Source organism: Entelurus aequoreus, linkage group LG06 (genome assembly GCF_033978785.1).
Source record: "Entelurus aequoreus isolate RoL-2023_Sb linkage group LG06, RoL_Eaeq_v1.1, whole genome shotgun sequence".
Classification (NCBI taxonomy): domain Eukaryota; kingdom Metazoa; phylum Chordata; class Actinopteri; order Syngnathiformes; family Syngnathidae; genus Entelurus; species Entelurus aequoreus.
In genome coordinates this window covers 67,165,679-67,178,336 of record NC_084736.1, presented here as the reverse complement: position 1 = coordinate 67,178,336, position 12,658 = coordinate 67,165,679, and the positions used below count along the sequence as shown (strand labels likewise).

The 12,658-nt window shown below is 40.0% G+C and overlaps 1 protein-coding gene across 5 annotated transcripts in view; it reads left to right on the top strand.

The window, feature by feature from the left end:
* The window catches only part of trpv4 (transient receptor potential cation channel, subfamily V, member 4), a 30,819-nt gene extending 22,570 nt beyond the window's left edge, over positions 1-8,249 (top strand). For 4 of the 5 annotated variants that reach the window (XM_062051265.1, XM_062051268.1, XM_062051267.1 and 1 more), the window contains exons 8-17: positions 1,165-1,344; positions 1,452-1,610; positions 2,167-2,259; positions 2,343-2,416; positions 2,631-2,796; positions 2,881-2,947; positions 4,089-4,393; positions 4,636-4,763; positions 6,911-7,032; positions 7,528-8,249. In XM_062051265.1, coding sequence (XP_061907249.1) covers positions 1,165-1,344; positions 1,452-1,610; positions 2,167-2,259; positions 2,343-2,416; positions 2,631-2,796; positions 2,881-2,947; positions 4,089-4,393; positions 4,636-4,763; positions 6,911-7,032; positions 7,528-7,628 — 1,395 coding nt within the window. In that variant the 3' untranslated portion in view covers positions 7,629-8,249. The other variant, XM_062051269.1, reaches the window with a different exon arrangement.
* Positions 8,250-12,658: the final 4,409 nt, after the last annotated feature.

Here is a 12,658-nt window from a genome sequence, read left to right as displayed (position 1 = left end):
TCAGGGTTTATCTCACGCCGACAACACGAACACATCGGCTTTAGCGTTCTCTTTGAAGCCAATAACACAACACGAGTGTCACTGACTACTTTTACAACATGTAATGAAGTAAATATTTTATGTCATTTACCTTCGTTCCACTTGTGTACTGCCACCTTTATTTCAAATTCATTCAACAAAGTCTCAGAGTGGTAAACAGCTGAGGTCGTTGCTTCGAGTCCGGCTGAATACTTCATACTCCTCTAAAAATACGTTTAAAAGAGTTTGTCCACCACTCGTACCTTCGCGTATATCAAAATGAAGTTTGTAAAAAAATAAAAAAACAAAAACATTAAACTGCATCTAGTTTAAAGACTACGGCTGAGTAAAAACATTGCAAGATAGTTCTACTGACCAGCGTTCTTCAGCACAAAGATACCCCACAAAAGTTCCTGGAAGTTGAAAGTTCCCTTCGTTCTTCTTTCTCTTCATTGTAAAGTTTGTTGTAATAGAAATACACAAGAAATGGAAAATAAAAAAGTCGTCTAGCATTCTGTAAATGGCAGTCCTGTGTTTGAAAAATACGTTTTAGGAACGGCCCCAACTGTGTTCAACCAATCAGCAATCAACAGCACAGCCCGCCCCCGATAAGGTTCCAGGAACTTGCCAAAAGTCTTTAAAATTATCGCTTCAAAATACACTCCTCTCCCTTGGTTCCGTCCCATTTTGCGCAAGGCAATTCGACTGAAGAGTTTCGTACTTTCTTCATATTCCCATCATTTGGAAATGTACGCAGGCTGACTCCTTCTTTAGTTGTATTTACCTGCAACAGTGCATCTGGCAGACATTTCATAATTCCTTCAAATCATGCACAATAGCAAGATTTGGGATGACGATGCTGCCAAAACACATACTACACAATATGAAATTACCTCCAATCTTCTGTAGGTGACATCAACAGGCTGATGCAGGCCCGCCCACATTTTGGAGCTAAAAGTGGGCATTCCAGAATGTGCTGAAAATCACTACAGTGTCTAATTTGGGGGTAATTTTACATGTAGAAATAATTTTAGGTGCAGAACTATGATATAAATGCCAAAGTTGTCAACGTTAGAAGGGCACTTTAATATGATGTATCTGTGCTTTATTATCTTTTGCTTCATTGGGATATTGATTATTTGACAGGTTTTTCAACACATAATTCGTCGTGAAATCAAAGACGAGGACGTTCGTCATCTGTCACGCAAGTTTAAGGACTGGGCTTACGGACCGGTGTACTCCTCCCTCTATGATCTGTCTTCATTAGACACGTGTGGAGAGGAACCATCTGTGCTGGAGATCCTCGTTTACAACAGTCGCAATGAGGTGAAACTAACTGCAAGCATCCATCTTTTCTAGCCATAGTAAATACACTTTCTTTCATGTCTATTAAAAAACTCGGTGTCACTTCATGTTTGCGGTCCTCTTGTCAGACTCGCCATGAGATGCTGGCGGTGGAGCCAATCAATGAACTGCTGAGGGCCAAGTGGCAGAAATTTGCAGCTGTCACCTTTTACATCAGCGTAGTTTCCTACATCTTCACCATGATCATTTTCACCCTGGTGGCTTATCACCACCCAACACAGGGAACGGTGGGTAAAACCAAACAAAACAATACAGACCAGTGGGTCAACGTTACTGTAGGTACACATACACATCTACACTTGTGGTGACTGCAATGTATCATATTTACAACCAATGCAAACAATAAGCACACAAGTGAAACCAGAAATGCACGCTGGTTTCTAGCTATAAGCTAGTGCTGGCGATTAAGACTACATGTTTGAGGTGGATCTTACTGTGACATTTTCTACGCTACCTACTAATGACAGGGATGTTTGTGATTAAAATTTTCGCTTGCAACCTATAACATAACAATTAGCCGAGAAACAGCTCTTATCTCAAAGCACTCTTAAGTTGAGGTACCACTGTTCAGATGTTTTGCCTATCTGTAGTGGCTTATTTATTGTAAGTCCAATGCAAAAATAAGCATTATTCAAACTGAACACGGTACCTGCTTACAGTGTGAATGTAAACATTTGTATCTGTGTATGGATCTATTTTGATGCGTAGGTATCCTTAATGTTGTGTTCTAGTGTTTTTTTGCATGGTTTTATTGTAGTTTTACAGTTCCCAAATGTCCCGTAGCCCCCGTATTCTTACATAACATCCACTGACTACTTGAGGATGGCGGGAGAGGTCATCACATTAGCGTCCGGAATCTTCTTCCTCCTAACCAACGTGAGTGGTGCACGTTAAATTACTTGATTGTTCACTTGTGTTTGTCGTTGTGTTTATGGAAGTGCGTCTGCAACTCATCGTAGATTAAGGACCTCTTTTTGAAGAAGTGCCCCGGGGTGAAGTCGTTATTTATTGATGGATCCTTTCAACTGCTGTAGTAAGTCTCAAGCTGCCTCCTACACCCTCCTCTATCCTCACATCTTACCCGGGCCAAATTCTGCAGCGTTAATTGATTTTCGTCTCGTTGAACTTCTCCCTGCCGTGTTTTCACGTTTACATCTCTAATTAAACCCACGGCTAAAACAAAGGGTGCTAAATTAATCAAACACCTTTGTGAATGTGTTAAAGTGAATGTAATGTGTCTTTTTCAGTTTCATTTACTCTATACTGATCATAGTCACGGCTGCTCTCTACCTATCCGGCATTGAAGCCTATGTGTCTGTGATGGTCTTTGCTCTGGTCCTGGGCTGGATGAACACGCTTTACTTCACCAGAGGCCTCAAGCTCACTGGCACCTACAGCATCATGATACAAAAGGTGGACTGCATCTACAGATCTATAACAGATCTATATTAATCAATTCTCAACTGCAACTAAGACATGTTTGCTTTTGCGTCTCAGATTCTGTTTAAAGACCTTTTCAGATTTTTGCTGGTGTACGTGCTCTTCATGATTGGATATGCATCAGGTAAGCTGACAGTTGCCCAACGTAAGAGTTGTAACATTGCATTATTTAAAGCAGGGCTGCCAAACTCAGTTTAGATCGGGGGCCACATGGAGAAAAATCTACTCCCAAGTGGGCCGGACGATAAGTTAAAAATTAAGACAACATCAGATTGTTTTCTTTGTTTAAAAATAGAACAAGCACATTCAGAAATTGTACAAATTATAATGTTGTTGTTGTTTTTTTACACATATATGTTGCGGTTAATAGAATTCTATATTTATTTGTCGTTATTTATATTTTCTGAATAAACTATATGATAATGTTCATCAGTCAACTCATTGGTGTTCATTTTCAATCTAACAAGATAAAAATATGATATCAAAATTAAATTACAGTATGTTATTTATGTAGTTTGATCATTTTCCTCGACTGATGTACTAACATCATGTGGTTTATTTTGTACATATGTAGCATCATCTACACATACACAAAGAATTGCTATTGCGACATCCAGTGGACACATTTAGAACAGCTGTTTCTTTCATTCAAAAATTTCAGGTTAATTTTTATACTTAGCAAACTCATCCCGCGGGCTGGATAAAACCTGTTCGCGGTCCTGATCAGGCCCTCGGGCCGTATGTTTGACACCCCTGATTTAAAGTAATTGTCTTGGATTTTGGTTATTATTTCCTGTATTAGGAAAAACTCCTGATAAGAAACGTACGTTTAATTTACTGTAAGATGTTTTTGTTAAATTAAAGCCAATAATTTAATTTTTTGTGGGCCCCTTTATTTTAGAAAATATTCTAAAAGTATCAAAATACATTTTGGTACCGGTACCAATACCAAAATATTGGTATCGGGAAAACCCTACGTGCAACTGCATGCAAAGTCTACTATTATAATACTTGCAAATGTGACTCAGAAATGTAAGAAAACGAGCTATAACAACTGGTCAGTTGTAATCAGCTCACCTGATAAATGTTAAATAAGAAATATTTTCATTATTAACCAAATTTAGATTTATTAAAACGAGAACACACACAAAAGTACTGAAAATTGTTACCATTCGGTTTAAATGTGAAAGGTACCTAACAGTTCCTAACAAAGTGTCCAGTGACTGGGTAGATTAACTCAAAAACCTATTCTAACCTCCCATCAGCTCTGGTATCCCTCCTCACTGTGTGTCCTTCACCGGGCACGGACTGTGAAGGAGGCTGCCCGACATACCCCAAGTGCAGGGACCCCGACACCTTCAGCATCTTCTTACTGGACCTTTTCAAGCTGACAATTGGGATGGGAGAACTGGACATGATCCACAGCGCTCAGTACCCTGCAGTTTTCCTCATTCTGTTAGTAACTTACATCATCCTCACCTTTGTGCTGCTGCTCAACATGTTGATCGCCTTGATGGGGGAGACGGTGGGCCAGGTGTCGAAGGAAAGCAAGAACATCTGGAAGCTCCAGGTCAGTTGGGACAGTTGTTTTTTAAAAAAAATAAAAACAAATATCAATAGTGAAATTCACAGGGATGCAGAATAATTTGGGGTGCATTAAAACACACTAACAGTAGTTTTTGATACTTACAGATAGAACCTCAATTTGAGGCAGATCAGTTATTTGTAAATGTTATGTTACAATAATAAGTGTCGACTAAACTCCAACTACACCCACTACAGTGGATAATGATGAATAATGTCTGTTTGAAGTGGGCAACAACCATCTTGGACATCGAACGCTCATTCCCAGTTTGCATTCGAAAGTCATTTCGAGTCGGCGAGATGGTGACCGTGGGCAAGAGCTGCAATGGGACACCTGACAGACGCTGGTGCTTTAGGTATTTTTGATTAATTTGTGTACTAAATTTTGTGTCTTGTACTCCAAAGTAGATGTTTGTACATTTTACAGGACTGTACCATACCACCAAACTATAAGGTATGTTCAAGGGTACAAAAAGCAGAACATATTGAACTACTCAAAATGTGCAATTTTATTTTTGACAAGGATCTTTAGCCAAAAATAACACATTAAGTAAAAAGACTGAGATTTAAGTATATCATTCTCAAATACATGAAATATAGTCACATGGTATTTATACTTATAGCATGTTGACACTTAAAGGTGCCATATGTTACAATTTCATGTCATCATTAAATGGCCCTGATATGTCAAAAGGCATTATTAAATCATGTTCTTTTCGAATACCTCTACAACTGATAACAGTAATTCAGCCGGGATATGCTCATTTCAAAATTAGATTTACAGCCCCGAAATCTTGTTATTGTTTTCATTTCGATACCTCGCCCTCCACCGTTTGACCAATTAGAAAGTCCGTGAGTGTGTTACTTCCAGGTTGCCAGTTACGCACCGCCACCTTCGTCGAACTACTGCCACTGGTAAAGTTACTAAACATGTCAGACCTTAGTAAATCTAAAAGGCGTCGTTACGATTCTCAACTTATTCATGACAAAGCCAGGAACAAAACAAGGATTTGTATTGGGGATGCCTTTGAAAGATGGAGACGATTGAAGGCGGAGAAGATTTTTTCATCTGACGCTAAACTTGCTGATTTCCTCCTTGATAGTTAAGTAAGGCATTTATGTTTTCTTATTACTTGTAATAAATGGAAATGGACATTCCGTATGTAAACTATATTGTCCAATACAGTCTATGACCTTGTCTAACAAAGCTAGTATGTTCATGCAACAAATGCTCAGGAGCGAAACTTAGCATGCTAGCCCGGTCAATGACACATCGACATATACAGTAGGCTAAAGGGGGAAATATATGCCCGTTAGCCTGTATGTCGATGTGTCATCCAACTGACAAACAAAACCTATGTGGATATGGGTAGTGTCAGTGCCTATTTCGTTCTCGTGCTGATATGCTGAGGAAATACGTTACAACGTTAGCATGGCTAATTGCGGTTTCTGGTACTGTATGTGCATCAGGCACATATGGGGTGGTATTTGCTTGGCACAATATAATGCATCACATGTAATGATTTTATATTTTGTGTATTGACATGGTAGTAGACTATATGATTTATGCGTAACGTGGTTTATGCGTAACGTGGGTTGGCTCATAGAATTGCACGCTGCACTGAAAGATGGTGATGTGCGCAAATGGAAGAGAATGCAGTGTGTCAGGTTGGATTCAACATGGAGTTATGCTGAACGAAATGTGGCGGTAATTTTACTGTTGGCCATGGCTTGCCATCAAAGTAGGCCTATGCAATATATAATATATTATTATTTCGATGGTGGTCCATGCGGTCAAACTAGACATTTTAGCAGGTTAATGCCAACAATCTGTCCCGACTCTTGATGAAAATGTTGCTGCGTAACTTTTGGCTAATCGACATCAGTAAAATGTGGTATAATTGCTTAGTAAACCATCTTGCAAGAAGCATGAACAAGAGAAACCTACAGCGTAGGACTCGTCGATTGCCATTTGAAGTTACTTGGAGTAGGATTCAGATTCGGCTGCATATCTGGCAACCTCAGTCATGGAGTGTTGGAGGGGACCACAGAATTTTAACCGTGATTGCAGCACTGGCCACATTATTACACATGGCAACTTTAAGCTTTGTCTTTCGGGACGAACCCGGAGAAAAGTCGCTGCTTCTCCACATCGAGAGGAAAAGATGGTGTTCCCCCAGACGCCTACGTAGGTAGATGTTCAAGGTATGTATCACTGGTAGAAGATTTTGGGGATACGTTGTAGAGACTCTGTCTCTCAGTTGGTCTCTGATAAGTGGAACTGAAAACACGGATTTTAGGAAGTGGTGACAGACAACAAATTGTATTTCTCCAGTGTTCATGGCAGTTCAAATCAGATAAATGTGCAGGACACATTGCTTAATTAAAAAAATGCTGTTAATTTTACACAATTCATTTCCTGGGGACACAAATGGCACTGATTTGGTGGAATAGCCCATGACCTACTGGCAGAAATAAACATCCACACCACATGTTTGAACAGAGTGGATGAGGTGAACTGGTGCCACTGGAATCAAAACCTGGCAATCATCAACGAGGATCCAGGCAAGAACGAGACCTGCCAGGCCAACGGGCTTCAACAGGGTGTCAAAAGCTTAAGGAGAGGTGAGATTCTTAGTGCAGACACATTCCACACCACACTGTGACTAATATCCCAGAAGGCACAAGACATTGATACAACGTTGATTATACATACATGTGCTTAAAACAAACTTTGAAACAACGTTGCAAAATAGATGCATTTGTAAATTGAGATAACGTTGATGTCCAACGTTGGATCCACGTTGATGGTTGGGGAATTTCAATGGTCAAATCACTGTCATAACCTGACAGTGAATAAACGTTGTCAAAAAGAATGTTGTTTCAACGATGTATTTGTGTTGTAGAATTTTGGTTGGGAAAGGATCCAAATCCAATGGTCAAATCAACGTCAGGACCCAACAATTATTAGACGTTGACAAAAAGCATGTTGTTTCAACATTATGTTTGAGTTGCTCAACGTCAGGACCTAATTCAACAAGTTCTCAACATTGTTTTAATGTCTTGTGACTGTTGGGATGGATTTAAAAAGACATCCATTCTCTCTCTGTCCTCCTTCAGACCGCTGGTCCACCGTAGTTCCCCGAGCAGTGGAGTTCAGTCGAGGTCCGCGGCCTCGTGATCTGGTGATAGAGATGGAGCCCCTGACGCCCAGGCACTGATGGCCTCCGTGGACTAACTCTGTGATTCTTGTAACGGGACAGCAGAGTGTTGTTTTGCTTGGATGATCACTCCGGCGGGGACCATTACAGTAGATCAATAAGTGCACTCATTTGCACAACTCACATTATTGTAAATACTACTTCCTGACAGTCTGGGTGATTGTACAGAGCAACGCCAAAGAAACAACAATGCACAGATACTAATGCTACAATGTTAATGAATCTCTGACCTAAAACGTTTTTATAAAACATCCATCCATCCATTTTCTACCGCTTGTCTCTTTCGGGGTCGCGGGGGTTGCTGGAGCCTATCTCAGCTGCATTCGGGCGGAAGGCGGGGTACACCCTGGACAAGTCGCCACCTCATCGCAAGGCCAACACAGATAGACAGACAACATTCACACTCACATTCACACACTAAGGACAATTTAGTGTTGCCAATCAACCTATCCCCAGGTGCATGTCTTTGGAGGTGGGAGGAAGTGGGAGTAACCGGAGGGAACCCACGCAGTCATGGGGAGAACATGCAAACTCCACAAAGAAAGATCCCGACCCCACGATCGAACCCAGAACCTTCGTATTGTGAGGCACACACACTAACCCCTGTTCCACCGTGCTGCCCATATAAATATATAAAACATCCATTTATCCATCCATTTTCTACCGCTGGTCCCTTTTGGGTCACGGGGGGTGCTGAAGCCTATCTCAGCTGCATTCGGGCGGAAGGCGGTGTACACCCTGGACAAGTCGCCACCTCATCGCAAGGCCAACACAGATAGACAGACAACATTCACACTCACATTCACACACTAGGGACCATTTAGTGTTGCCAATCAACCTATCCCCAGGTGCATGTCTTTGGTGGTGGGAGGAAGTGGGAGTACCCGGAGGGAACATGCAAACTCCACAAAGAAAGATCCCGAGTCCAGGATCGAACCCAGGACCTTCATATTGTGAGGCACACGCACTAACCCCTGTCCACCGTGCTGCCAATATAAATATATAAAACATATCATTGAATATTCTGTACCTCTGCATTTTATTCAGGGATTATTCCATACATCATTGAGTCATAGCTTGTCCTACAGAATCCTAATTACTACACCATGGCATTAGCAGTGGAAACACTGTGGAAAATCTATAAATACATAATCACAACGGGAGGAAAATATAGCAATAAATATTTATAGACTTAGCCTGATCTGAAGGGATCGCTACATGAGGTGACCATACAGTGTGTGCATGCTGGGTGTATTATATTGCTATGTGGCATTAATAAGATTTTTTTTTTTTAATAACTATAGTTTCGCGTCTCGGCTTCCAGCTCAGGCAGGGTAGCTCTATTGGAAGTAAAACAATGCACTGGTCTAATTCCTTATATCTGCATTATTGTTGCAGAACAAAGACATTGTTGTGCAAAAAAGGGCCTGGTGAGCGAGTTTATAGTTGTCAAGCAAATACGAGACAATACCTTCGGTGTGAGGGTTTGCCTTTGAATTTCCTCGCTTATTGTTTCTCGCACAACTGTGAGGTATTTGCATAATGAACGTCGAGGCCTCGCTATTATGTACATTGTATTTGATGGAGTTTTTCCAGTGCAGTTGGCTCCTTGTCCTGCACAGCATTTTGTTTTTGTGCTACCTACCTTTATGCATATACTGGATGTATGGAGTTGTGTTATTGTTCAATGAGAACAGTTGACGGGCCGTGTGCAGTTAATTTGCATTGAAGGTCACATTTTACGACGTTTACATTACTGTTTAAAGACATGTTTTTGTACCATTTAATACATTGTCGCTACAAACAATAAACATGTTGATGTTTCTTGAATTGACATTTTTATTATTTTTGTACAGTGGCCAACGATGTAAATGCGCTGCAACGTCCAAAACACATGCAAACTGCCAAAACACATGCAATACACACTCCATCCCCCCTCCCCTAGTACTTTATTTTAAGAATGCGGTAGAAAACCTGACATAAAAAAAACACCATCTTTCAAAATGGCAAAAATATAAACAAAAAAATAAAAAAGCTTCCATAAAATGTTCTAAAATATGTACATACAGTAAATATTTTTTCACTAGATTTATCAAACAATAATCAAGGTATTAAAATTACCACAATGAAAGAGAAAACAAAAGAAACAAGAAACGTGTGAAGGATAACACTTGAAATATAACCAAACAAACCTTTAAAAAATATATGTCTTGTAAGAATTGGATGGCCTTTTAGTTTTTCTTTGCCATCATTAGTGAGTTGCACAATTTTGTTTTTATTTCGGGAATAAAACTACAAAATTGCTTACCTGACATTACTTTACATTTGTGAATATGGAATTTGCATACAACTTTAACGGCATTCTCAATGGAAGTCTTTATAAAACCTACATTGGAGACACAGAAACATTTCATATTTGAAATAAAAATTGTGTTGAAAGTAAAAACAAACAATACAGGAATACACAACAGAAGTATGATATATACATTAAAAAAAAAAGCTAAATAAATCTTTACGTGCCATTAATTAAGTTGAATTTGTATTGAATACAAAATGTAATCAACTATTTCATTAATTTATGTAATAAATGTAATTAATTAGTAATCGTATTATTCCATAATTAAAATGTTTTCTGATTGAATTATTTATTTAAAACATTATTATTTAAACCTTTTATGACTCTTTTATTTAATTTTGTCCTATTTGGCCCTCCTACTAAGCATGCTACTACCAGGAAGTAAGACCTACCAGTGGCGCCATGACACATGAGTGGGGAAGTTGGCGGACTGAAAAGGTACATTTCCTGTATTTATTAAACTTTATTTTTTAAAAAAACAACAAAAAACAATACTCTAGAGCTAGTGACTTAATCTGTCGTGATTTCTGCTGTTTGCATTTCTTTTGAACGTTTGCCCTTGTCGGCCACCGTATTTTGTACAGACACTTTCTCCCAACACAATTTATTAGTAAGAATAAAAGCTGAAGATGAAAACTGATGAACGTTACTTTGTTTGTCGTTTGAGGCATCTATCTAGCTGTGGCCTGCAGGTGGCAGCAGAGGTCCATCCTGCGTTACTTACCAGTACGAGGCCCTATTAGGTTGAAATGACAGCAGTAAACAGGAATTGTTATGTGTAAATCTAACAATTTCCCTGCTCATTACCATAATGGGTTATAATTTGGAAAAAAAAAACAACCTGCACGGCTTTTAAGTATTTTTCTGTGGAAGCATGGTTGACCTAACGGTAACACCTGGCCAGTAATTACAGGCTTGTGCCTTCCTAATGAAGGCACAAGCTGGAAATCATTTATGCCACGCTTCATTGCTTTTCACCTTTAATCGTTACACCTCACCTTCCTTTTTCCTTTTTTTTCCCCCCACTTCCCACAAAGGAGATTCTCACTCATGATAACTAGGGTCTCACCTGGCGCCCCCTCCCACGCTTCTCATCCCCCTGCTGAAGGACACGCAAGGAATCTCTCGCCACCTCAGAGAAGAGGCTAATCCTCTTTGCCCCAACTTTAACTGGGCCACTAATCCTGCAGGTTTATCTGAGCAGCAAGCACCTAGCGCTGCTGACAACTGGGCCTGCCCTCTAGTCTGCAGCCCCTTAAGTAGGCCAGGCCTGGGTCCTGCAAGTATCACTGTCAGCAACTCTGGAGACACATAGCACAGGAAGTGCGAGCTGTTGACAAAATGTGTGTGCTGGCTGCTACTGATGTGTCTCGACAAACGAGGCGAGAACCAGAAAGTTGACAGCCAGATAATCGACAAGCTTAGCAACTGGCGGCACATCATTTTCATCCTTTGTCCAGATAGTTAAGCTTTAAGGCAGGGATATTCAACTAAATTGTTTTGTTGGCCAGATTTCCAGAAAAATTCTCTATTAGTCTCATTTTGTATGTTACGGCGAACCAGCATCCTCTACAGTAGACATTTGACTTTGGTGTACCGTATTTTTCGGACCATAGGGCGCACCAGATTAAAAAGCGCACTGCCGATGAGCGGGTCTATTTCCATACAAAAGGCGCACCGAATTATAAGGAGCATTAAAGGGGTTATATTATGATTTTTTTCTAAATTTAAAACACTTATCTTGTGGTCTACATCAGTGGTCCCCAACCTTTTTTGCACCACGGACCGGTTTAATGTAGGCTTTATTTTCAATGAGCGGCTTTCCACGTGTGCCAGATAAATACAGCAAAAATAAGTGCATGAAAAATACAACCGACCATAACGCTGAATTAGTGTTTCTTTGCAGTGAGATGGAGATGGAAATCAGCCTTTGGCTACAATCTGTCATATTTATATGTTCATTAATGTGCATGTCATAAAGTTATAACAACTTCCTATGAGGAGTTTTATTGAACATTTATAAAAAAAAAAGCTTGTTGGTGTGTCTAGTGAGACAGGCCAAAGTTAAAGGCCTGCTGAAATGATTTTTTTTTATTTAAACGGGGATAGCAGATCCATTCTATGTGTCATACTTGATCATTTCGCGATATTGCCATATTTTTGCTGAAAGGATTTAGTAGAGAACAACGACGATAAAGTTCGCAACTTTTGGTCGCTGATAAAAAAAGCCTTGCCTATACCGGAAGTAGCGTGACGTCACAGGAGGAAGGACTCCTCACATTTCCCCATTGTTTACAATGCAGCGAGAGAGATTCGGACAGAGAAAGCAATGATTACCCCATTAATTTGAGCGAGGATGAAAGATTTGTGGATGAGGAAAGTGAGAGTGAAGGACTAGAGAGGCAGTGCAGGACGTATCTTTTTTCGCTCTGACCGTAACTTAGGTACAAGGGTTCATTGGATTCCACACTTTCTCCTTTTTCTATTGTGGATCACGGATTTGTATTTTAAACCACCTCGGATACTATATCCTCTTGAAAATGAGAGTCGAGAACGCGAAATGGACATTCACAGTGACTTTTATCTCCACGACAATACACCGGTGAAGCTCTACTGAGCTAACGTGATAGCATCGGGCTCAAATGCAGATAGAAACAAAATAAATAAACCCCTG